General features: G+C 39.7%; 1 protein-coding gene across 1 annotated transcript in view; it reads right to left on the bottom strand.

Moving 5' to 3' along the window:
* The window catches only part of GABBR2 (gamma-aminobutyric acid type B receptor subunit 2), an 871636-nt gene that overhangs the window by 9314 nt on the left and 834608 nt on the right, over positions 1-27714 (bottom strand). The window contains exons 13-15 of the mRNA XM_044678625.1: positions 26450-26560; positions 13023-13247; positions 688-870 (exon numbers count right to left, since the gene is read on the bottom strand). Of these exons, the coding sequence (XP_044534560.1) occupies positions 688-870; positions 13023-13247; positions 26450-26560 (519 nt within the window). The remainder of the gene's footprint in view (positions 1-687; positions 871-13022; positions 13248-26449; positions 26561-27714) is intronic.

Below are 27714 nucleotides of genomic sequence, written 5' to 3'. Positions count from 1 at the left end.
TAAGAGTTGTCAAATGTAGCCCAGATCAAAGTGCAACTGGGAAATATTTAACAAAATAAATACAAATATGGTAAATTATAGATAATATTATATTTTAAAACTAAGCCAATAGGTAGCCCTCAGGGATCTGTATGTGTAGGTTGTAGATTAGTTCCCCCATTTCTATTTGGGTTTGACACTAATGGACTAGATGTTCTCTAAGATATTTTCCTTCTCTAAAGTTTAAATACCCTGGAGGAAAATCTGCTAAATATTTATGGTCCTTGGAAGGAAGAAAATGCAAGGCACTCATGGTTTTACTCATGACATGATGACAGTGGACTGGTAGATGTGGAAACTGCTCCTGATAGGGAGTCAAGAACTGGGAGATAGCTTGAAATGGAATGGAAATTGGGGAGGAAGAGAAGTGAAATATGGGAAGTGTTCCAATGGAGGCTGGCTGATATGCTCTCCTCCTCCCGTCAGGAATGCTACAGAATGGGAGTTTTGTGCTAGTATGAGCCTGGACTGGAAGATCTCTAAAGTGCTTTCCAGTTCTAAGATTCTAGGTCCCTAAAGGGTAAATCAGGGCAGATATGCATTCCACTGGTCCTGGTGTCTCTCTGAAGTAGAAGACCCAGGAGGCTTAGGGTTGGGCATTTATGTTCCCCCTTTCCCGGCCACACTTTTAGATGCCAGAAGTGATACCTCTGTGATTTTCATTCTCAGGCGATGATTTTCAGATTGGAGCCCCTCTAGTCGAGATGTGCTGGCTTGGTTCACACTGGTGACTGATGTGGATGTTTTGGAATCTTCTTTCTTTTGATTTTGAGTGAACTGGAATCGTCTGTTCTGTGTTGCTGCATCTGGGTTGGTCCTTAGTGTGATGAGCTGAAAGGGGAAAAACAGAGGTGAAAAGAGACCTCAGGAAGGTTGTTGGTCTGCTCCCCACTCTGCTCCTCAATCATTCATATGGAAGGAGTCCATGAAAGGTTCATGGGTAAATGTAACCAAGAAGCCAGGGGACATCTGGACAGTCTTAGCATAATGGAAAGAGTACTAGATTTAGACTCATAAGTTTGAGTTTTGACTCTATTGTTTAGTTGGGCAACCCTGGAACAGCATGATTTCGCCTTTCTGGGCCTCAGTTTTCTCATCTGTAAAATGGGGGTAATCCTACCTGCCTTATGAATCCAGTGTGAAATACTTTGTAAGCTGTGAAGTATAATGTGTCGTCTATTATTATTGCTGTTGTTATTATTAATTGTCTGAGTAGAAATTGTCATATTTACTAAATATATTGCTTTCAATCCTCTGAAATAAAATAACCCCTAAAGACCCTTATCTTTCCTCTTAGAACTATGTATTGGTTCCTAGGTAGAAGAAGGGTAAGAGCTAGGCAAAGGGGTTAAGTAACTTGTCCAAGATCACACAGCTAGGAAGTATCTGAGGCTATATTTGAACTTAGGACCTCCCATCTCTAGGCCTGGCTCTCAATCTTCTGAGTCACCCATCTGCCCCCCACCCCCAAACCTCTGAAATTTGATTACTGTCCTTTTCAGGAAACTTTCAGTAGTTTTCAGTTAAATAGAACAAACCCATCTTAAGCTGCTAATGATTCATTTATTAATTGTTGTTGTTGAGCCATTTTCCAGTTGTGTCCAACTCTTCATGACCCCATTTGGGGTTTTCTTGGCAAAGCTATTGGAGTGGCTTGCCATTTCCTTATCCAGCTCATTTTACAGATGAAGAAACTGAAGCAAACAAGGTGAAGTGACTTGTCCAGGGTCACCCAGCTAGAAAGTGCCTGAGACTAGACTTGAACTTGTGAAGATGAGTTCCTGATTCCAAGTTTAGTGTTCTATCCATTGCACCACCTAGCTGCCTCCCCTTTTATTAATTAGCCAATAACAATTTGTTGTTGGCCCATTGTGCTCAGTAGAGAATGAGAGTGGAAATAGAACTAATCCCTGTCCTTAAGGAGTTCACAGTCTAGTGGGAGATGTAGGAAATATAGGAATATATGCATCCCTCTCATGGAAGGAACATGAACACTATCCAGTGAGGCTGTTTAGGGAAGTATTGAGTGTCAAGTGTCCTGGGAGGTAAAAAGTGACCAGGCTGGAGGTCGGTGGAGTGAAGCAAGTCCAGGAGGATTCCACTGCAAGGGATGAGCCTTGGATGGAATGGTAAAAGGGAAGAAGAATGAGGGTTAGTTTTTTTTTTATAGGGGGTCTCCAATACATCTCTCTGCCATATAATTCCTCATGCTTCCTGAAAGGCCAAGTAGACTTTTTCCCATATTTTGGGTTTTATGTTCTTAAAATATCTTCTATCCATCAAGTTAGCAGCGTTTTCATTTCAACAACTCAACAAACGTTTATTAAGCTCCTACTATGTATAGGGCACTGTGCTAAAATCTGGGAATATAAAAAAGAATAAGTTTCCAACCTCAAAGAACTTATATTTTTCTTAGAGAAATGGCATGAATACAGAAAGGTAAATAAATGTTAATAGAATGTAAGCCCCTTGAGGACAGGCCCTATTTTGGTTCTATCTTTGAATCCTCACAACTAGCAATGATTAAGTACCCACTTTGGGCTAGGCACTGCGCTAAGAGTGGGGGATACAAAGACAAAAGACATTCCTTGCCTTCAGGGAGTTGCCAGTCTAGTGTTCTGGCAAATAAATGCTTATTGATTTATTGATAAATACAAGATGATTTGAGGAGAGAGCAGTAACAATGAGAAAGGGGATGAGAAAGGCTTCGCATAGTTGGGGGCGTCTAAGCTGAGCCTCAAAGGAAGTGAAGGATTCTGAGTTTGGGAGTTTGAGAAGCCTCTGGGGTCATCTAGGTACAGGGAAGTGTTGAACCTGTGAGAGTTGATGAGACCACCAAGAAAGAGGGTATAGAAAGAGAAGAGGGTCCTGACCATAGGCTTAGGGACACTCCTAGGATGGGTATTTAGATGTTAGAACTCTCCCTAAATGTACATTTATTTTATATTTATCTATCTACATTTATGTTTCTTCCCTCTATTTTTTTTTTACAGTAAAAGCTAAAATAAATTTAATGGCTGAAGAATAGGAACACTGCCAAATAAGAGACTATTTAATGAAATACAGAACTATAATATGTAGTAAGGAATCCACTAAAAAGTCAACGATGTTTGAAAACAGGCTCTTAAAAAGACTAGTCCTTTGTTTAATATGTTGAGAAATGAGAACAGCAATTTAAAATGATATATTGTGCTTTTTATAAGCAAATGTGTTTCTGAAAAGTTTTCAGAAACTTTCGTATTTCAAGTGGGCTATAGAACTCATTATAAAAAGAATTCTCATGATAAATTATTTAATTCAAAAAAATTTATACAGTAAAGAATTGATTCCTGATTTGCCAAATCCAAACACTTTGTACTTATGTCCACCTTCCTACCCTTTCTACGTAGCCTAGGAATGATTCCTAAACCTCTAATAGGGCACAGATATCTAAGTCAACTGTCACTGCTTTCTGGACAACTTCCCCTTTGCCCTTCTCTACTCCTGTACACCATTCTGGTATTCTGTTCAATGGAACATCCCTGGCCCTTCTTAATCTTTCAAATTAGGGAATCAATCCTCTTGACTTATCCCCGTCGAGTCCTTCAGTTAGCCAGTTTAGCCATGTGATGGCTCACTCTAGCAACCACCACACAAATTTTGCTTTAAATTCATAGCATGTAAAAGAAAGTCTTTATTTGACTTGAATATTTAAAAATAGCCTCCTGTGCCTGGAATTTATTCCCTCCTCATTTCTGCCTCCTGATTTCTTTCAAGTCCCAGATAAAATTCCACCTTCTCCAGCAAGCCTTTCTTAATTCTCCCTAACTTGAAAGCTTTTTTTATCTATTATTTCCAATTTATTCTGTTTATATATATTCTGTTTGTGTGTAGTCTTCTCTACAAGATGTTGACCTATTTGAGTGCAGGGACTATCTTTTGCCTTTCCTTGTGTCCCCAGTACCTGGCACATAACAGGTGCTCAATAAATGTTCAGTGAATGACTAATAACTTATTTTAGATAAGATTTAAAATTAATTTATTTTTATTAGAGTTATTATTCATTGGCTGAATAATATTACATATGGTATGATAATAAAAGCATAACTAGTTTGTCATTTAGTCATTTTTCAATTGTATCCAACTCTTCCTGACTCCATTTGGGGTTTTCTTTTTTCTTTTTAAGAATTAAATTAAATTTTATTTTTAAACATATTTTTCCATGTTTACATGATTCATTTTCTTTCCCTTCCCTCTTTCCCCATCCCCTTCCAGAGCTGACATTTCTACTAGGTGGTACAAATGTTAGCATTTAATACCTCTTTCCATATTATTCATTTTTATCATAACTTTTTTGGCCTACCGCCCACTTTCCAGAAAAAAATATTACTTAGTGCCCCTGGAAATTAATTTTTAAAAAATTTTAATAGCAATTAATAGGAAAGATAAATGCACCTGTGGCCATCACTGCCTCCCTGGATCGCTGCAGCACCCACCAGGGGGCGGTAGCACCCACTTTGGGAATCACTGCCATAGAGCAATCTTTTATAGCCGAAATCCTATTTGGGGTTTTCTTGTCAAAGATCCCATAGTGTTTTACCATTTCCTTCTTTAGTTCATTTTATGGAAGAGGAAATGGAGGCAAACAAGGTGAAGTGACTTGCTCAGGATCACATAACTAGAAAGCGTCTGGGGACAGATTTGAACTCAGGAAGAGGGGTCTTCCTGACTCTAGGTCCAGCATTGTGCCACCTAGCTGTCCCATACTACTATGATTGCTAGTATTTATATAATGCTTTAAGGTGTGCAAAGTGCCTTCGGAATATTATCTTATTTTATCCTTGCAACAACCCTGGGAATGAGATACTATTATTTTCTCTCTTTTTACAGATGAGGAAACTGAGGCTCAGGAAGCCCTAGCAATGTTCCTCTGGTCACACAGTGTCTGAGACAGAATTCAAACTCTAGGCTCCCGGCTCTTTCCAAGTAGCCCCTGCTGCCTTCAGTATTATGGCTCCTAATTGCTTTGCACAAGACTCCACGGGGGAATGCCAGATGATGGTAAACAAAGCAGTCAGGGATAAAAGGCCCTTTAATCAAGTTATTAAGAATCCTATCACTGTAGATGCTGGGCATACATATTTCATAGTTAGATACCTAATTTCAAGATCATGTCATGGGATCAATTTTAATTTGTTCAAACTCTGACCAATTATCTTCAGATGAATTCTCATTTTTCTCTAATTTTAAATAAAGCCCCAGACCAAATCTTTTGTCATCATTACAGACAATTACTTGGAAACGAATGATCACGGGAGGAACAAAAACAATGATGGGGGAGAGGGGAGAAAGCATCATTTTAGGCATGGAAGATTCAGAGTCCGGCTGCTATTTAGACTGAAATTGAATGTTGTCTCCCCCCACCAACCCAGTCTGGGGCCAATCAGTCAATTTCCTCTCCCTGATATCTTTATCATTCCTCAGCTCTGCCTCCCAACTAAGTGAAGCTGGGGAAATTTTCATTTGTTCATTAAACTTAATAAACATTTATTCTGTTACCCACCAGGGCCCTAAGTGAGGCTCTGGAAAAAATGAGACTGGTCCTTGCCCTCGAGGAGATTATACTCTACTGCAGAGATGCAGCAGACCCTCAGGGAAGTAAACTCATTCATTCATTTAGTTCAACAGCCAGATAAGCATGAAGTAATTAGGGGCAACTAGGCTGCTGGTGTAAGTAGATAGAGGGCCAAGCCTGGGGGCAGGAAGACTCATCTTCTTGACTTCAAATATGACCTCAGATAAGCTGAGTGATCCTGGGCAAGTCACTTCACTCTGTCTCAGTTTCTTTATCTGCAAAATGGGTTGGAGAAGGAAATAGCAAACCGCTCCAGTATCTTTGCTAAAAATACCCCAAATGGAGTCATGAAGAATCTGACATCATTGAAACAATAATAAAAATTATGTGGTGGAGTGGCTAAAAGCACTGGATTTGGAATCAGGAAGATCTAAGTTCAAATCCTACTGGAAGAATTATTAGCTATGTTACCTTGGGCAAGTCATGTAATCTTTCTCAGACCATTTCCTGATCTGTAAAATGGGGGTAATAAGAATATCTACCTCCTAGGGTTGTTGTGAAGATCAAATGAGACTATGTGTAAAGCACTTGGCAAACCATAAAAGGTATATTTTTGTTGTTTAGTCATTTCAATTTTTTCTTTCTAAAACACCTGCCTTATATCTTAGAACTGATACTGTGTATTGGTTCCAATACAGATGAGCAGGAAGGGCTAGGCAATGGGAGTTAAGTGACTTGCTTAATAAAAACTTAATAAATACATGTTGAAATACAACGATTCAGAACAATCTTGAGGGACTTATGATAAAGAACGCTATCCACCTCCAGAGAAAGAACCATTGGAGTCAGAATGCAGATGAAAGCATATGATTTATTGCTTGTTTATTTGGGAATATGTTTTAGGATTTTGGTTTTATAAGATTATTCACTTACAAAAATGAATAATATGGAAACATGTTTTGCATAATAATACATTTATAACCCAGATTGAATTGCTTGCCAGCTCTGGGAAAGGGGAAGGAAGAAAGGAGAGAGACAATTTTGCTCATGTAACTTTAGAAAACTCAGGTGGAAATTTATTATGAAAATAAAAAAAAGTACATGCTGATGATCAATAATAATAGGCATGGGAAGACTTTACGAACTGATGCAAAGGGAAGTGAGCAGAACCAGGAGAACAATTTACACAATGACTACAAAAATAGACATGGGAAGAAAAACAATGAAAAATTGAAACTAAATGTTGTAAAGGTATCAAGAACAAGCTTGGCCCCAAAGAAGAGATAGGAGAAGACTCCTCCACATTCCTTTGAACCATTATGTACAACATCATATTTTTTCCATGTGTTGATCATGTTTACTGAACTTCCCCGCCTCTATTTCCTTTTTAAAAAACTTTTTGTTATAAAATATGGCTTTCGAGGAGGGGATGGGTTAAGGGATATGAGGGGAAATCTAGGCAATGTAAAAAACAAAAAAGACATCGTCAAGAATCTATTACAAATAAATGCATATTGAATTTTTGAGTCAATTTAATCTATATCTTGAGAAGTGACTTAGAGTAAGAAGATCTGAGTTTCAATCCTGACTCTAATAATCATGAACTGTGTGACTATGATCAAAGACCCATCTCCTTGAGGTTCAGTTTTCTCCCCTACTTTGGTGGAGATAATATTTGTACTACTGACCTCAAAGATTATTGTGAACAACATGTTTTTCTGAACCTCAAAAACATTTAGAAGCATGTGTTGTTATTGTTAGTTTTTAATAAATCTTTGGAAGTCACAGAGGTGAAGATCATTGGATAATCTATTTAGAGTTGGAAGAGGTTTTAGGAGTCCCTAAAACCAACAGCTAGAGCCCATCTCATCCAGCCTTACTGGGTTTTTGATTCCTCATCTGTAATCAATCAATCAATATTCATTAAGGGCCTATTACATGCCAGACACTGTACTAAGGGCTGGACTAGATGAATTCCAAGATTTCTTTTAGCTCTAGGTTTATGATTTTATGAAACCCATCATTTAAAAAAAATCCTTACTTTCTGACCTAATAATACCTCTAAAACAAAAGGGCAAGGGCTAGACAAATGGGGTTAAATGATTTTTTCAGGGTCACCCAGCTAGGAAGTGTTTGATGCCACATTTGAACCCAGAACCTCTCATCTCCAGGTCTGGTACTCTGTCCACTGAGCTACTTCACTGCCCCTGGGATGATCAGTCCTTTCTCTGCCACCTGAGAAGGCAATCTCATTCTTTTCAGATGTCAAAATTGTAGCAGCTCTCTTCAGCATGACCTACAGGAGACCAAATGCGAAAACAGGACTTCCTTCAAGGGATTATTGAATTGAGGTGAAATGTTGTCACCTGAACCATTATTCATGAGTAGGAAGCCAGCGGTCAATAACATTGATTGAAAAACATTGTGCCAGTTGGACCCTGCAGGAACTAAAGCCTCTTTCCTTTCCTTGCATCACACTGAATGAGACTCTCTGGGGTGATAAAGAAAATAGAAAAGGCAGGTCCTGCCCCAGAGACATTTACTGCCTCAGGTGGGAGCCAGGATGGATGGTAGAAACAGAAGTGACATAAACGTCAATGCATATTTTAGGTTCACTACAGGCAACTTAATGTACTGGAATCAATGTCGGACTTCATTTCAAGGGAGTAAAGTTCATGCTACCAGTGTGATTGTGTGCAAATTGATTCCCTCCATGAAACCTATTTCCCTATGAATAAAATGAGGGCAGCTGGTTGGCACCATGGATAGAATGTTGGGCCTGGAGACAGGAAGATTTATCTTCTTGATTTCAAATCTCAAATTTCAAATTTCAGAAAGTCCAGACAATTTTGGACACATCCCAGCTCTGTGGCCCAGGGCATGCCCCTTCACCCTGTTTGCCTCAGTTTCCTCATCTGTAAAATGAACTGGAGAAGGAAATGGCAAACCACAGGATCTCTGTTGAGAAAACCCCAAATGGGGTCATGAAGAGTTGGACACGATTGAAACAACTGAACAACACCATGCAAAAATAAATGTGACACTACTTTAATTATTGTTATGAGGACACTTGGCAGTGACTGATATCTAATATGGTATCACTTGATTAACAAAAATTAGCTCAACAGAATTCTGAATGAATTGTATATATAATGAATAATGATAAGGATAAATAATGAAACCTCTGGAAGAAATTCCCAAATCCCATCCATTCTTACCTTCTCTATGCCTTTGTTCCATTAATTATTATCTTTTTTTCCTACAATGTTCAAACCATTTCTTTCCACTTTCCCTTGACTATAAATATGAATGATTTCCCCTAATTAATATGATACAGTTAAAATAGCTACTATGCTAAGATGCATAAAATAAAGATATAAAAAATAAAAACCTTTCTCCGATCTATAATGGCCTTAAGTTACTGCCTTGTTGTTGAGCTGTTTTTCATGGTACCTGACTCTTTGTGACCCCATTTGGCAGAGATACTGGAGTGGTTTGTCATTTCCTTTTCCAGGTTATTTTATAGATGAGGAAAACCGAGGCAAAGAGGTTAAAGCGACTTGCCCAGGGTCACACAGCGAGGAAGTATCTGCGGCTGGATTTGAACTTGGGAAATGAGTCTCCCTGACTTGAAGCCCAGTGCACTATCCAGTGTGCCACTTAGCTGCCCAGGTTGCTGCCTTATTTTCCTCTTACTGGCAAACATCTGGAAACAATCATCTACATTTTCTATCTCTTTTCTGTCTCGCTCATTTATTCAACCTCCTGTCATCTATCTTCTTCCTGGCCACCCCTGGCTTGAAACTGTTCTTTTGAAGGTCCCCAATGCCTTCCCAATCACCAATCTGCTGTCATCCTCCCACGCCTCCTCTTTTTTCGCTGCTTGCCACTGTTTGACACAGTCGTGTCGTGTCCTCGTGCCCGGATTCTTGAAATTTGTTCCAATTTGTACAACTTTCTGCCCCACGCATGGCCCAAGAGGACTGTCTTGTCCCAGCTGTTTCTGCCAGCTGGAGTGCCTGGCACACCCACTGTGTGTATTATGGCTAAACTTTAGCAACTGGCTAATGTCTGATAATAATTAGTGTTTTGCCCAACATAAGAAACACCATTTTGATATTCTAATGAGGACAGCAGTCATCACTTAAATGAACAAAGCCTTGAGTTGGAAATACAACGTAACAAAGACAATCTACCAATTTGCTGAATGTCGATGTGTGATTATGTATCCTCCCAACACTGGGCTGAGCTTAAACTGTTAATTGGATTTTGTTGGGTTTGCCTTTGGCTTCCATGTTGTTGCCTCCCTTCAACTAGCTAGCTGGGTAAGTGACACAGGACAGGTGTATGTGCAAAGAGCTGAGAAAGGCAAGAGGGATGCTATGTCTGGCTCAGTGGATTGAGAGCCAGTCCTGGAGATGGGATGGTCCTGGGTTCTAATCTAGCCTCAGACATTTCTTAGCTGTGTGATCCTGGGCAAGTCACTTAACCTCAATTGCTTAGCCCTTGCCTTTCTGTCTTAAGAGTGTGTTTCTAAGACAGAAAGGAAGGATTTACAAAAAAAAAATTTGCTCTTGGCAAACATTTAAAAAAAAATCAGGGATTCTGTTATTTAATATAATTTTTGAGATTCAAGATGGTACATTTTGAGTTATTATATGTACCCTTTTGATATGAAGAGGCCAGCATGGGATAGTGTAATTAAGGCTGGAATAGGAGTCAGGAAGGAATAATAGAAGCATTTATTGAGTGAATACTTACTCTGTACCAGATACTGTGCTAAGTGTTTTACAAATATTATCTTATTCAGGATAATGAAAATGGCAACCCTAGGAGGTAGAAACTCTTATTATCCCCATTTTACAGTTAAGGATATTGAGGCAGACAGAAATTAAGTGACTTGCCCAGGGTCCCAAATATAGTAAATGTCTGAGGTTGGATTTGAACGCATGTCTTCCTGACCTCTACCTACTGTGCCAACTCCCTGCCTCAAGAGATCTAGTTTTTCAGTTGTGGTTCTGCTACTAACTTGCTGAGTGATATTAGGCAAAGTTACTTTTCTCTGGGCCTTGATCTCTTTTCTGTGAAATGAATGAGTGAGACCAGACGATTTCTAGGCTCTGATTCTTTTAGCTCTTACGTTCTATGTTATAAAGGCCCTCTGTGCCCTAATTTTTTAAAGTCTAATATTCTAAGTTGAGCAGAATATTAAGTAAAAAAGAATGATCATAGATGTGATTTGGAAGAGACTATAGGGGGCAGCCAGGTGGCTCAGTGGATTGAGAGCCAGGTCTAGAGATGGGAGGTCCTGAGTTCAAATCTGGCCTCAGACACTTCCCAGCTGTGTGACCCTGGGCAAGTCACTTAACTCCCATTGCCTAGCCCTTACCATTCTGCTGCCTTGGAACCAATATGTAGTATTGATTCTAAGATGGAAGGTAAGGATTTAGGAAAAAAAAAGAAAAAAGAGATTCTAGTTTTATTGTCTTACAATGACCAACATGGAAGTCTGCTTTGCAGGATAATATTAGTATAACCCAGATCAATTTTCTTACCATGTTTAGGCAGGGGAGGGAAGGGAGGGAGGGAGATAATTTGGATCTTATAATTTTGGAAAACATATGTTGAAAATTATTATTACATATAATTGGGAAAATAAAATATCTTTGAATAAAGAAAAAAATAGAAGACTCTAGTTAGGAAAGTTGGATGATTTCTGTTTTAGGGTTAGCCCTATGGTAGGAGCAGTATCTGGTGGGAGGGGGATGAGGCCATCAGATGGCCAGGTTTTGGGTTCTGAATTACATGTAGTCGAAAGAGCACAGAATTTGGAGTCTGACTTGGGTTTGTTTGTCTATCAGCTTTGCTATTTACTCCTTATCTGACCTTGAGCATTTGCCTGGATGGACCTCAGTTTCCTCATCTATAAAACAAGGGGATAAAGTTGGGTCATTTTAAGATCCTTTCTAGTCAGGGGTGTGCTGATAAATATTTAACAACCAACTCTTTGAAAAGATGTTGTTTATTCATGTCAATCATATCCAACTCTTTGTGATCCCTCATTTGGGGTTTTCTAGGCAAAGAAACTAGAGTGGTATACAATTTCCTTCTCCAGTTCATTTGACGGATGAAAAAATGGAGGCTAACAGAGTTAAGTGACTTGCCTAGGGTCACTTGGCTAGTAAGTGTCTGAGGTCAAATTTGAACTCAGGAAGAGGAGTCTTCCTGCCTCAGACCTGATGCTCTGTCTCTGGCACCACCTAGCTGCCCTCTGAAAAGCACATCACACTTTAGAATTAGACTAGCATTATTCATTTTTTCTCCATCTCTTTCTTAAGCCTAGACAATTATCAAAGCAAAGCATGGAGTATTGATTTGAAGCTTAGGGTATAAATACTCACACTGAAAATTTAGCAAACAATAGCACAAGTTGGCTCTAGCATATCCTTGTTTCTAGCCTTCAATCCCATGAACCACTGCCATTTTATCAGGAAGTTGGCATTTCCCTTTAAATCTGTGATCTATAAAAAATTTCTATACGTGTAAGTGTGATTGTACTGCATTTATGGAGGATTTTCTTCTCCTGTTCCCCCAACCCATCAGAATAATAACTGTCATTTTTCTATAATGGAAGTCAATGAGCAAATACAATTTACTTAACAAAAATTAAGTTTACAGTACTCTGGAACACATTTGTTCGGCTAATGAGAAGATAGTTCTTTCAAAAACCATTCAGAAACATTTTTCTTGTCTTCTTCCTCCTCACAAACAAATTTATTGAGGCAGAGAAAGGGCCCTCTCACATTACCTCCCAGAAATGGAAGAACCCCACAAACATCCATTTTCATTGACATTTTCTTTCATTTTCTGTGTGTTTTTTTAAACCCATACCTTCTCTCTTGGAATCAATACTATGTACTGGTTCCAAGGCAGAAGAGTGGTAAGGGTTAGGCAATGGGGGGTCAAGTGACTTGCCCAGGGTCACACAGCTAGGAAGTGTCTGAGGCCACATTTGAACCTAGGACCTCCTGTCTCTAGGCCTGGCTCTCAATCCACTGAGCCACCCAGCTGCCCTTTCCTGGTATTTTTTTTTTTAACCCTTGTACTTCGGTGTATTGTCTCATAGGTGGAAGATTGGTAAGGGTGGGCAATGGGGGTCAAGTGACTTGCCCAGGGTCACACAGCTGGGAAGTGGCTGAGGCCGGGTTTGAACCTAGGATCTCCTGTCTCTAGGCCTGACTCTCACTCCACTGAGCTACCCAGCTGCCCTCCTGGTATTTTTTAAGGCTCCCTTAAGTACAGAAATTTATTGGATTCAGAAAACCAACTCACAGCTCTGGAAAACCAAGCTGGGACAGCAATACAACTATTGATGCCCGCTTGACTCAGAGACAAGGTGGAGAAGTTCCGGTTGAAGGGACCAACTCACCTTTGGCACGAACACGAGGCAAAGTGTGATGGTGCTGCAGAATATAATGACTAACGCTACAATACAGAATTGCACGTTGGGCTGGTCTCTGGTGAGGAACGAGACAGCTGCCCCGATGATGCACATGATCCCCACGTTGTAGACGCTCATGCCGATGTATTTGCTGTCGTTCAAAGCTGGAATGCTCACATTGCGAGTCTCCCAAGCTAGGAAACAACCGAATAGCTGAAACAAGAAACAGAAAGGAAAGATTATTATTGCCCAGCTAGTGTGTGTGTGTGTATTGCTTTCCTATCTTCTGTGTGGGATGAAAGAGGGGGTGGCAATCCGGGTGGGAATCATCCAGAAAAGTTTTGCCCCCATAAGGTCTTGCCAATGTTAAATCTAATTCATCTTGGAAAGTAGATCCTGTGCCATGTCCTAGTATTTTTTTTTTCCTGATAATTTAAGCCTTAGAAGTAGGTATTGACAATTCCTTCTGGAGCATAGAAGCCCAGAATTTCAGAGTTAGAAGGGTCTCTAGTCTAATCCATACCTGAAAAAGAATCATTGGGACAAACTAGGACTCTGAGCTTTAGTGGCTGACTAACAGTGAGGGAGGATTCATTATTTCTTTCTTACTTTTTCTTTTTAAAAAACCCTTAACTTCTGTCTTGGAATCAGACACAAGACAGAAGAGTAGTAAGGACCAAGCAACTGGAGTTAAGTGACATGCCCAAAGTCACACAGCTAGGAAGAATCTGGGACCAGATTTGAACCCAGGTACTACCGCTGGAAGCCTGATGCTTTATCCATTGTGTCCCTGTGAGAATTAAAATTAATATCCAAATACTACAAGTATTATATTTATAAAGTTTATTAATACTAACTTGAAGCAAAGGTAAATAGAAAAAAAAGAGAGCTCCCCCGGCCACATAGATGGCTGGAAAAGAGAGAGAGAGGCCGAATTACACACAACTATATACAAACAGACATCATAAGGAGGCAAGGTGGGGATGAAAAGGAAAGGGATGCTGGGAGTTGTCCAAGGGTTCAAGATGTCCTAATTATACAGTTACCTAGCTACCACTGGATCCATTATTTCTTGAGGCAGCCTATTCCATTTTTGGACAGTTCTAGTTATTGGAAATTGTTCCTGATAGCAAATCTAATTTTAAAAAATTAGGTAATTAATCAAACAAATGACCAATTGATTAATTAATATCCATTCATCATTCATCTATTTATCTATCTATTTATTTATTGGGTAACTTCTACCCACTGCCTCTAGCTCTGTCTTCTGGGGCAGAAAAGAACAAATTTAATTCTTCTTACCCACTATTGTCCTTAAACAGGATTCCTAAACAAAATGGATGAAGGGAAGAAGAGAGGCTGGAGATTAGTTTTATATAAGATTTTATATAACGCCCTACAGTTTGCAAAGTGTACTACTCACAATGGCTCTCTGAGGTGGATTATTATTTATTACTCCCATTCTATAGATTAGGAAATTGAGGTCCAGAGAAATAATATTACTTGACTAATGTCACACAGCTATTGGTAAGTCATTTTCAATTGTGCCTTTCTCTTCATTTTTGGGGTTTTCTTGGCAGAGATACCGGAGTGGTTTACCATTTCCTTCTCTGGCTCATTTTACAGATGAAGAAACTGAGGGAAATAGGGTGAAGTGACTTGCCTAGGGTCTCACAGCTAGTACTTGTCTGAAGCTGGTCTTCCTGACTCTAGGTCTGGCACTTGGAGATGCTAACTCAGGTCTCCTGATTGCCAGTCCATTACACTAACTACCTCTAATATCAATATTCTGAGTGTAGGGAAAAATGAGAGAAGGTGGCTCTAGGAAGTCTAGGTTTTGTTAAAGTCTCATTTTCAAAGAAAAATTCAAATGTATACATAATATCATGTTATCTAAGAAATGAAATGAATTTATTTTTTAACCCCTTACTTTCTGTTTTAGTAACAACTCTAAAACAGAAGAGCAAGGGCTAGGTAAACAGGGGGTAAGTGATTTGCCCAGGGTCACACAGCTAAGAAGTGTCTGAGGTCAGATTTGAACCCAGGTCATCCAGACTCCAGACCTGGTGCTCTATCCACTGCCCCACCTCACTGCCCCTGTTATTATTATTTTTTAAGTGTGATGAAATGATACAGAACTAGCCTTGTAGTCAGAAAGACCTGAGTTCAAGTCCCACTTCTTTTTTTTTAAAACCCTTACCTTCTGTCCTGGAGTCAATACTGCGTATTGGCTACAAGGCAGAAGAGAAGTAAGGGCTAGGCAATGAGGGTCAAATGACTTGCCCAGGGTCACACGGCTGGGAAGTGTCTGAGGCCAGATTTGAACCTAGGACCTCCCATCTCTAGGCCTGGCTCTCAATCCACTGAGCTACCCAGTTGCCCCCGCAAGTCCCACTTCTGACACAAACTGACTGTGGGATCCTGGTCAAGTCCCTTCACCTCTCAATGGTCAGTTGTCTGTTCCTAGAAGTCACAGATGAGGTACTGATTTGCTTTGGATAAGGGTAGTTCCTTCACATAGGATTCCCTCTACCATTGAAACTGCAGGTCCAACCCCAGTTCTAAACTAATACATACATGGATTTGTTATGATTAAAATGATCACGAGATCATTATTATATTAAGTTGATATTGATTATATCTAGTTTATTGGTTAGATCAGCATCAAAACTGACAAAGTGATAGAGGTCTCCATGCTTGTCTCTCATGAGCAGGGACAACCCCAGCTGGGTTAGGCAGCCTGACATAGATTTTTTTGGAGTTCATTATTCAGCCCCTCTCTTGACCATCCCAAGACATCTTTAATTGGTGATAATCTAACTAAGAAGTAGTCCATCAGACCCTCAGCCCTTCTGCAAACTGATAGATGGGCAGTCACATCCACAGGAAAAGAACCCTTGTCTCCTTCATTTATTAACCAAATCTTGTTAAAAAGGAAAACATTCTGGGGGCAGCTGGGTAGCTCAGTGGACTGAAAGCCAGGCCTAGAGATGGGAGGTCCTAGGTTCAAATCTGACCTCAGACACTTCCCAGCTGTGTGACCTTGGGCAAGTCACTTGACCCCCATTGCCTACCCTTACCACTCTTCTGCCTTGGAGCCAATACACAGTATTGACTCCAAGACGGAAGGTAAGGGTTAAAAAAAAGAAAAAAAAAAAAAAAAAAAAGGAAAACATTCTTTGGTATTCCCAAAGATAAAAGGCAGCAGACTAGATGCTATCACTGACCCAGATCCCAGACCCATAAATACATAGTAATTCTCCCTAATATAAAGGAATGAATCCAGTATATGAAAAATAAATTCTCACAGCATAATTGTGCCAGTGTCCTGGTGCCAGGAAATGAGCTGTATGTACCCACAAATAAACCAAACAGTATTAACCCATGGAAGGAATAGCAGATATCATCAGAGTCAAAAAGAACACACAGAGTGATGTGCTGGAAAGACCACTGGACTGGGGCTGGTAGATTAGGGTTCAAGTCTTCCCTATGATCCTATTTTACTTGGGTGACCTTGGAGAAGTCTTTTTTTTTTTTTTGAGCCTCAGGCTCCTTATTCATAAAATTAAGGAAAGGATGGTGCCATTTTCTACTTCGCAAGGTTATCTTCGTGTCAGTGCTTTTTGTCACTTTTAAAATAGTATGGAAATGTGAAGATTTATATCCCTCTCTGGCTAAGTGAGTCAGGGTGGCTCTATAGCTCCCAGGCTAGGGAACTGTTAGGCATTTCCTTGAGACTACCCAGGAATGGGCAAATAGCCTCAGAATACCTGTGTGGCATCATATTAGTCCTAGTCGAACCTTGGGAAAGGACTATCAACAGATCACCTACCATCTTTTGCTCTTTCTTGCCCTTTAAGAAATAAAAGAAAAATTTATTGGCAGTCTTTATTTTTACCTTATAGAAATTTCTGGATATTTGCCTCTCTTCTCTGCTCTACCCTACACCTGTAAACCTTTTATTGCTCCAAAGAAAAACCATTCAACATCCATGTCTGAAAGTTTTATGTTACATTCCGTACCCATAATCCCCCAAAGAGAGGAATGAGATGGATTTCCTAATCTCTTTTTTGAGCCGATTGGCTATTATAATTGAACAGCCATCAGCTTCATTTTCCGTGTTCTTTTTATTTACAGCATTGTACATTTTGAATATTGTTCTCCTGGTTTTGTTTTCTTCATCTTGCAGCTGGTCATGCAAACCTTCCCAAAATTCTCCGAATTCCTCAGATTCATTGTACTGTCTTGTATTGTTAACTGTTCACACACTTGTACCACACTTTCCTCCCTTCCCTTGCTCTAGCTGGTCCCATCAATAATCCCCTCTACCCTTTTTCTTTCTTTCAACCTTTTCTTATCCACTGGCTTCTTTCTCTCTATCAAAAAAAAAAAAAAGCCCTCTTTTCTTGACTTTACCATCCTCTCAAAATAATGCCCTTTCCTCTTTCTTTTTCACTTTTAAATTTCTAAATCTTTTTTGGACAAACTTCTTCATTTCTCTGGGTTGCACTTTCCATATATAAAACGAGGCAGTTGAACTTAAGTCATAGATCTAGAGTTAGAAGGAAATTCACAGGCCAGCTGGTCTAACCTTCTCATTTTACAGATGAGGAAATTGAGACCCAGAGAAGATAAGTGACTAGTCCAAGATCACTCAAGTATTAGTGACAGTAATTGAACGCAGATTCTCTTACGTCAGATCTACTGTGCCATACTGGTGTCAAGGTATTGTCCAGCTCTAAATCTTACAGTCCTTTAGTTTTTTCTCTTCATCACTTACCAGTTATCTGTTATATCCTGTTATATCCAATTATCTGTTATATCCTGTTAGTCTACCTCCATAAGCCCTAATACAGGTTCCTATGTCTTATAGCCTCAGCTTTTGTGATAGTGTCCTAACTGGCATTTCTGCCTTTAGTCTGTTCTACTTCCAGTCCATATTTTACACCAGAGGTAAAAGATGTGGATAAATACAGCTCCTGACACTCTTGAGTGTGAACTGAACCAGATTAAAATGTAATTGGGAAAGGGCAAGTAGGTGGCTCAGTGGATAGAGACCCAGACCTGGAGACTGGAAGTCCTGGGTTCAAATCTGGACTCAGATACTTTCTACCTGCACGACAAGTCGCTCGACCTCAATTGTCTAGTCCTTACTGCTTTTCTGCCTTGGAACCAATACTTAGTATTAATTCTAAGACAGAAGGTAAGGGTTTAAAAATGTAATTGGGAACCATTTAACAAAATAAGTAAAAATACAATAAAGCAAAGAAAATGTTAATATGTGGCTTAAAAAAAAAAACAAACCCTTACCTTCTGTCTTAGAATCAACCCTGGGTCTTGGTTCCAAGGCAGAAGAATGGTAAGGGCTAGGCAATAGGGGTTAAATAACTTGCCCAGCTAGGAAGTGTCTGAGGTCAGATTTGAACCCAGGACCTCCATCTCTAGGCCTGGCTTTCCATCTACTGAGCCACCAAACTGCCCCCCAATATGTGGCTTTCTAAGTCAATATATGAGCTGCAAGGATCCTTAGGTACCTTTGAGTGGCTCTTGCTTCTATCTGAGTTTAATAGCACTCTAGAAGAGAATTAAGGGCAGATGGAATTCATCCTTTCTGAGACTGAATAGGGCTAAACACTTTTTCAAAACACACACACACTCATTTATATATATGTATGTTATACGTGTATACAAATAATTTGATAATGATTTAGATTTCAAATTCTTTCATAAAAGTCTTTCCATTTGGGAATCTGAACAGGTTTTCTAGAGCACAAATTAAATCATAGTCAATTATGTTGACGTTTTTAAACTGGATTGAATTTTTAGTGGCGTTTAAAGCATTGGCATTTAATCAAATATTTTCATTGAAGTGTTTTAAAATGTTAATGTTCTGTCAGTTACAACACACAGATGTCCTTGTATCTCATTGATCTCAGTGTGTATGTGCTGGTTACACTCATTCACCTTGAATTATTAATAAATAAAGCTAATTTCTGTCATATACATATGCATTATATATATGTATATACACACACACATAATAATGCTTCTTTAGGTTACTCCTTTCATCCAATTTGCATTCACCGGTTTGGCCCCCTGAGGGTCTATTCTAGGTTCAAGGTAATTTGTGGATCTACCCTCTTAAAATTCTAGTATACAATTCCCCCCCTTTGGATAGTTAGCCAGAGGACACAATTAGCTTAAAGTCAAATCATTTACTGAAATGGTATATAGTAAGACAGGTAGTAACAAAACATCCCTATAAAACATCGGGTATACTCTTTCACAGATGCGCACTACATCATTGGAAAGCCTGGAAGCTTAGAGACTTCACAAATGGGGAGGCACACCTTCAGGTAATAAATATGGCCAAGGCAACACACCTCTGACATCCCCAGATGTCTTTGTGCAGCTTTGGCACAGCTGGGTGGCTCAGTGGACTGAGAGCCAGGCCTAGAGATTAGAGGTCCTGGGTTCAAATTTGAGCGCAGACACTTCCTAGCTGTGTGACCCTGGGCAAGTCATTTGATCACCATTGCCTAGCCATTACTGCTCTTCTGTCTTGGAACCAAGACACAGTTATGATTCTAAGATGGAAGGTAAGGGTTAGAAAAAAAAAAAAGAAGAGAGAAATGGCTTCTCTTCTGTGTGAGTCACTCTGCTGGTCTCCCTGGTCATAGATCTGGGGAGGGAATTATGGTTTTGATGCTTTTTTTGTGGTTTTCAATTTTGTACTCAGCTGAAATCCTGGCCCAAGTTCTGCTATGCTCATTTGGAAAGAACTAGAACCCATATGGGGGACAGGGAGGATTCTTGGCTCTGGGGCCTGACTCTCCCAAGAAGGCTGTAGCTTCAGGAGTTTTTTTCTCAACTCTTCTCCATGTCTTCACTCAACTCATTGGTACAACTGGTCCTTAGCTCCTCTGGACACTGCTGTTGCTTCTTCTAGAAAACCCATGGCTTGTGGCTTAGGAGAAAAGAGATGAATCACTTTCCAAGAGAAACAAAGGAAAAAGTGAAGAGGAAAGCTTTTCTCAGAGCTGACCCTTGCTTCATCAAAGGCCACCAGGGTGGTGTTGAACCTTCAGCCAGCTAGCCAGTAATTAGTAGTAGTTTTCTATGTTTAGTCAGTTGCCTTTATCAAATGGTTAGGTGCCTAATAAATTCATGAGGTTGACTTTTAATGATTTGTTGGGCTGTTTTAGGTAGCACCATTCCAGTTTAGTGATGGGTTGTTTAAGAAAATTCCTAAAAATTTCCTCTATACAGAGAGAAAGGAACTCCTGAAATGCTTTGGTAAAATCACCAGCCTCTTTTAGCTCATAGCTGCAAGCTGCTTAGAAAGTGCTGTTTAAAGGAAACGGCATAATTAGGGTGGATTTATCCACCAAGAGCCCACTTTTCTACATTTCATCAGCCTTCACAACAGAGACAGGGTAGCGGAGTACACAGACATTCTTGAATCATTAACAGGTTCCACAGGGACTGAAAGTGAATCTTGGGTAACGGGAGTGAGCCATAGTCACTCTCAGAGAGATACTCACAGGATCAGTCTAGTGTAAATAGTGGTCTCTAGGATGTGTCAGAGACAGATAGGATTAGTCCAGGATCATTAGTAAAAACACTATGAAATAGGAATGCAGATTTCAGGTTAATAATTCAGTCCAAGGGCCCATACTTAGGGATTGAAGGGAAATTGGAACTGAGGGAACTGGGAATGGGAGAAACTGGAAATATGGGGAATGTAGGGCTGAATCTGCACAATGTGGTTATAGTGGTGGGGAAAAGGGTGTCAGTTTGTCACTGGACCCTTGGGAATGAGGGGTCTTCCGAGTTAGGGTGGGGGCATTCAAGCAACCAGAACTGAAAGACTTAAGCTTCTGGGCTTAGACAAAATATCAATTCTTACTACATTTTGGTTTCTTAAACTTTAGTAGACTCTCCTAGATCTGGAATCTGATTAATACCTGTTTACCTGTCTATCTTGACCCTTGTATAAATATCCCCAATTCTTTTTGCCCTCCCTATCCTTCCCCCTTTACCCTGGTAATTTAGTTTTGGCAATATGTGTTTCTATCCTTTTCCCTACTTAAAGATTTCCCCAATTGCATTGGGATGAGCTCAAGGCCATTGGCCATTTTGAAGGGCAATAGTCTTATTTCTTGTGGAATCCAGAAGGTTCCAGTGGACTTTTGCTCTTGTTTCTTGGTAGTATAGTCAGATATGACAAGTTTTGTGGCTTTCTGCCTTATCTCCCACCTGCAAAGGTTCAGCAGGTATTATTGAGTTATTGGGGGCCTTGGAGCTGTCCAGAGTGAGTTATAAAACTACCTTCACAGCTTTCAACTCCTCCAAGTGCTGGTTAACTGTAGAAATTGCGGTTCAGAGAATAAGTAGAAGAGAGAACAGAGGGTGGAGTTTAATTCAGAAAAAAGAAAGTTGTCTTCTGGGAGTAGATATGCATAAAGCTATTGAATAAAAAATTGCTTGGTGGCTAATAAGAAAGGTCAATAAAACAATAAAACAAAACAGTTGCTGAGAAACATAACACTTGAGGATTGTTCTAGGGTAGAGGTTCTTAAACAAGGGTTCATGGACTCCTTGTCCTAATGGATTTTAGGGGGTCTTTGAATTTGTTTGAAAAATATTTTAATAACTATACAGTTATCCCTTCCACATCTAGGGGTCTAGTGGTATGTTGCAAGCTGGAAAAAAACATGTAAAATTTTTTGGCCCTCATTTTGTATTGGAGAAAAAAAATCTGAATTTTTTCTTTTATGGGATGTTTATAGTATCTTGTAAATTTAGGTTAAGTATGCACTTCTGAGTTTCTAAACTTTTTCTTTGTCACCTCCTGGCCTTTGTGTGTTGGCTGTGGCTTTTGCAAAACTCTCCCCACGAATTTCCCTTTAATTTCTTATGTTGACTATGACAGTGAAACCGTGATGGGGAAGTCTCGGTGTGGAAGGAATAAATGTGTTTCAATACGATTAGCATTGTAATTTTATGTGTTTTATTTTATGTATTTAAAAACCTTATTCTGAGAATGGGTCCATAGGCTTCACCAGACTGCCAGAGATGTAAAATATGATTTAAGAAGCCTGATTCTGGGATTATAATTTGTTCATCTTGCTTGTGTAATACATTGGGCCAGAGGAGTGGGGGAGTGGTGTATTTTGACCTGTAAGGTCAAATAGGCTAATAGGGTAGAAAATAAGGAGAAAGGCCCAAATCTCTTAGGCCTATGGAGATTAAAGATGTTGCAGGAATGGCTAGGGCAGTTCTAATTGCAGTGGGAGCTATGAGCAAGGAAGAAAAGGTGCCTTTTTAGGGCGGATGCCTAATATAGGGGGCAAATTAGTGATAAAATCCATGGAAGAGCTGTTCAAGGCTCAGAGAGATTGTAGGGATCCTGGCAGGGTCTTCACCCTGTCCTTTGTTCATGTGTAGGCTTCATAGCTCATTCAAGATCACCAGAACCCCCAGTTTACAAATTTGCAGGGTTACCCTTACACCCAAATACTCTGCTGTTGGCCCACGATGACAGTTTCCACACTTTTTTTCATTTATCCTCATGGAGTGAGTATACATGTAAACAAATGGATAGTATCCCATTCTTGATGAATTCTCCACTGATAGTGGTCAAAAAAGTAAAAAAAAAATTGCATTAATGCCTTTTGTTTTTACATCATAGCTGATGAATATTTGATGAAGGGAGTTTATCTTTTAAAAAACACATTTTTCACTTTTGTTCTGAACTTAAAAAATATCTAATAAAAAGAGCCTTTTTATATGCATAGTAGAACTTAAAAGATTGCACACAAAACTGCCATTTTCTTAAGACTTGCTTTTCTTTGAAATAGTAGTTTAGTAAACATATAAATTGTAATATATATTGGGGCAGCTGAGTGACTCAGTGGATAGAACGCCAGGTCTAGAGACCAGAGGTCCTGGGTTCAAATCTGATCCCAGACACTTCCTAGCTGTGTGGCCCTGGGCAAGTCACTTAACCCCCATTGTCTTGCCCTTACCACTCTTCTGCCTTAGAATCAATACACATTAATGATTCTAAGGTGGAAGGTAAACGTTTAAAAAAATTGTAATATATTAAATTAATATGTTAAGACATAATAAATGCAACCTGTGACTTTCAAAGCTGTCTTGCTTGTCTGTGATAACTTCTGGCCTTCCTTCTGTTCTCTTCTGTGTACTAAAAAAAATTCAATGACTTTCTTTTCTTTCTTTTTGGCTACCTCATCCTTATTTCCTTTCTCCTCACTTACTCCCAGTTGAAACAAAACAAACAACCTAAAACCCATATATGCATTGTCAAGCAAAACAAATTTCCTTTCTCAGAAATAGCAATAGAGAAGCTCTCCTTCTCTGGGGCTCCAAACTGAGGCTTTTAGGTGATAATGTCTCTCTATTCCTTCTCCCCAGGTGTATTGGACATAGGAATGGACACAAAGAATAGCTCCTTCTCAATGTGTAGTTGACACCTTTTGGTCTGGGTAAAGATAGGTTAAATTCTGATGATGAGGTTGAATTGGGATATAGTGATGGTGAACCTTTTAGAGACCGAGTGCCCAAATGCAACCCTCATGTGGCATGTGAGTCCCCCTTGCCCCAGACAGGGAAAGGTGGAAGTGCTCCTATTGGCTACAGGGCAGAGGGGTGGGTGACATGAGAAAAGTCCTCAGATGGGGTGGAGAGGGGGGAGGGGAGGAAGCACTCCCATTGGCTTTGGGCAGAAGGGTGGGTCATGTGAGAAATGTCCTCAGGTGGGGTGGAGAGGATAAGGGGAGGAAGCACTCCCATTGGCTGTTGGGCAGAAGGGTGGGTCATGTGAGAAATGTCCTCAGGTGGGGTGGAGAGGGTGAGGGGAGGAAGCACTCCCATTGGATGTTGGGCAGAGGGGTGGGGCATGTGAGAAATGTCCTCAGGAGGGGTGGAGAGGGTGAGGGGAGGAAGCACTCCCATTGGCTGTTGGGCAGAGGGGTGGGGCATGTGAGAAATGTCCTCTGGTGGGGTGGAAAGGGGGAGGGGAGCAGCCCCTGGCATGTGGCAGGTTCTCCAATACAGGGATAAAATATGGTATTCCTACCAGGTAGTGGCACTGGGCTTAGAATGTCACCTCTATTGCTAGTAGCCCATTCCAGAGTGGCAGGAGATGTAAATGTCATCTGCCCTCCCGAGGCCATGGATGGTTTTGTAATTTCCTGGTGAATCTTTAAAGTTAGTTGGCAAAGAATTGGCTACAATCACCCAGGAAATGGTCTAGTCTTTGTTCCTGGATTTTAGGAAGCCCACTCTGACCTGGTATGAGGGAAAGTCCTTTTATAATCACTCCTGGGCCAGAAAGCTATTCAGCTCACCAATTACCTGTCATTTTTTCTTTTTTAAATCCTTACTTTCCATCTTAGAATCAAAATTGTGTATTAGTTCTATGGTAAGGGCTAGCAATGGGGGTTGAGTGACTTCACTTTCTTCCAGGCTTGGAGCCTCTGGATGGGTGTTCTGTTCATTGGCAGTTGGAGAAGCTCTGCTTGGGTCAGCAGGAGAGGGAGACTCCCTCCTCCTCCCCAGCTCCTTCATCTCTGTAGAAGTGAAGGGATGGTGTGTGGTATTGATGGTGTTCTAAGCTATCAGAATCTGCAGTAGTCCCTGAGTAATTACAACAGGCCACAGGGATTAAGCTAAAGCTTTAGTCAAAGGGAAATCAATATTAGCTGAGTGTACCTGCCTCATAGGGTGGTCATAAGCCTTAAAAACCTTTGAGGTTTTTTTTTTAGCTTCAAAGGTTTTCAAGGTTGTAAACTTTGCCAAATATAAAACGTTATAAAAATGTAGGTTGATTTAAAGAATGATTAACTGACCTTTGGTTTCAGAAACAAAAGTAGGGTCAGTCTGGAGGCCTTACCAATAAGCCTATAAGATGATTATGTGGAATCTGTCCAGGATGGTTCAGGAACTGATATTTGGGGAATTTTTTTATAGGACTAGGAACTTGGGGGACCTGGAATAAGGGCAATGACAAACAGATTCCACTGGGAACTTGAACCATGAAGTCAACAGAATTTTCTTGTTCACTGAAAAATAGACTCCATTCTTTTCCATGCAGGAGCTCTTTTGCATTGTCTCCATAAGGACTTGGAGCCCTGGATTTGGGCAACCTCTGGTCCAAAGTTCTTGGCTTGACTTTAGCTGGCTCTTGAGTGATATTAATGGTCACTAATGCCATAGCCTGAATTTTATCTCTATTGTAATAAACTGTTCCACTTGTCCCATTGGTCATAGGACTTCAATAGTTTAAGGATCAGCGCAGCTAAAGAGCTATAAACAGTGGTTAAGCTAAGTAACATTTCAAGTTAAAGTGGTTAGCTAAATAACATTTCAAAAAGCTGTTAACAGGTGATACCTATGAAATAGAATGTGACCAACATTGATCCCCAAACCTACTGAGCCAGTCTTCTCTCTCCCTTTTGATCTCCCTCTTCTGTTCTCTCTTTATTCTTTCTCTTCCCCCTTCTCTTCCTTTCTCCCTCTTTTCTCTCTTCTCTTTTTCTCTCCCCCTCTTTTCTCTCTTTTTTTACTCTCCTCTGTTTTTCTTTCCTCTCTTCCTCTTCCTCTCTCCCTTTCTTCTCTTTCTCTCTCCCCTCTCTTTCTCTTGCTCTTTTCTCTCTCTTTTTCTCACTCTCCTCTTTCTTTTTTCTTTCTCTGTCTCTGTCTCCTTTTTCTCTCTTCTATCTCTATGGCTCTTTTATCTATATGATTCTTTTCCTTTCTACTTATTTATCTTCTACTCCTTTCTGTCTCTTGCCTTTCATTCTTTTTTGTTTTTTATTTTAAATTAAACAAAAAAAATTTTTTTCACCAATTACATGTAATAACAAATTTCCACATAAGTTTTCCAAAGTTATGGAATCCAAATTGTCTTTCTCCTTCCTTTCTTCCCCTCTTCTGGAACTGGCCAGCAATTCAATCTGGGTTATACATGTATTATTATGAAAAACATATTTCCATATTATTCATTTTTGTAAGTATAATCTTATAAAACAAAAAACCCCAAACTTAAAACCAAATAAACAAATGAAAAATCATAGGCTTCTTCATCCCAACTCTGCCTTTCATTCTTTACTTGCTCCCCTTACGTAGTATGTAGTATTGAACTGAAGTGAGGTTTTCTATTTTTTAGTGTTTGTGACTAATCTAAAAAATCTGAATATACTGTTCTGAATTTTAAAAGATCACCTTTTTTATTTGACAATTTAAATCGAGTCATGTTGTATATTTAGTCTTCAGTTTTTAAAAGCAAACAACTCCCCACCCTTGCTTTATAGCAAGGAACATGCACTTAGCTAACATAAGGGTATATATGGCAGACACCAACAATGAACAATACAAGAGAAGCCTACCATAAGGAGACCTTTGTAGGCATAGACAATGCCGAGCCAAATTGTCATGTGGCTGTTCTCACAGTGCTCCAGGATTGGACGGATGGAAATATCTCTGCCAGCAGGATCCGGCTACAGGGAAAAAAACACAAGCAATAATAGTACTTCAATTACCCTTATTGTCCTCTGTATTCAATAATTCAATGAACAATAATTCAATGAACATTTATTAAGTGTCTATTATGTCCAAGATGAAAGGCACCAGGCTGTGACAGAGAGTTAGCCTGGAATCAAGTCCTGTCCTTGATAAATACTGAAAATGTGACCCTGAGTAAGTCACTTCACTTCTTTATCTTTAAAGTATCTCTCTAAGACCCTAAATCGCATTTGGGCAGCCAATCTGCTTTGATAGAAGGAATTTTCTCTGGGGGTACAATGTACAAAAATAAGGTACCAAAAAGGTACAGTTCTGTAATTTAGAACAAATAAACAAAAAAAGAGTTACTTGGGGATACTGAGAAGTGGTCACATGGTTAGGATGTATGATAGACCCAATTAAACCCAGTTTTCCTGACTACATCTATGTATCACGCTGCTAAAATTGGTTCAGATTTTCACATATTGTACAAAACCTTTTAAAACTTCACTAACAAGTAGTCATCCTGTCCCCATTTCAACACTTGCAGTGACAAAGAGATCAATACCTCCTGAGGCTGCCCATTTGATTTAATAATCATAATAGTAATTTAGATGATGCTTTAAGTACACTTATGTACTTAAAAATATACATTTATAAATTTACAAATAAGTATATATGTGTACTTAAAAACTTATATACATGTATACATTTAAATGTACATTACCTCACTTGAGCCTAACAATAACCATATAAAGTAGGTTCTATCACTGTCCCTATTTTATGGACAGGGAAATTGGCACTGAGGAAGGTTTACGTGACTTGCCCAGGGTCACACAGCTAGTAAATGTTTGAGGCAAGATTTAAACTCAAGTCTTCTGGGCTCCAAGTCTGGTACTCTATCATTGTACCACTTGCTCCTCCAACTATTATGAATTTTTTCTTTATATTAAATCTAAATCTGATTCTCAACAGTTTCCTACTAGTTTTGGTCTCTGGGGAAAAGGAAAACAAGTTAAATTCCTCTACCTTTTTTCTTTCTCTTTCTTTCAAGTTTTCTTTCTTTCTTTCTCTCTTCCTTCCTTCCTTCCTTCCTTCCTTCCTTCCTTCCTTCCTTCCTTCCTTCCTTCCTTCCTTCCTTCCTTCCTTC

This window comes from Gracilinanus agilis, chromosome 1 (assembly GCF_016433145.1).
Source record: "Gracilinanus agilis isolate LMUSP501 chromosome 1, AgileGrace, whole genome shotgun sequence".
NCBI lineage: Eukaryota > Metazoa > Chordata > Mammalia > Didelphimorphia > Didelphidae > Gracilinanus > Gracilinanus agilis.
Note: the sequence above shows the minus strand (reverse complement) of the source record. Positions and strands in the feature narration are given on the sequence as shown.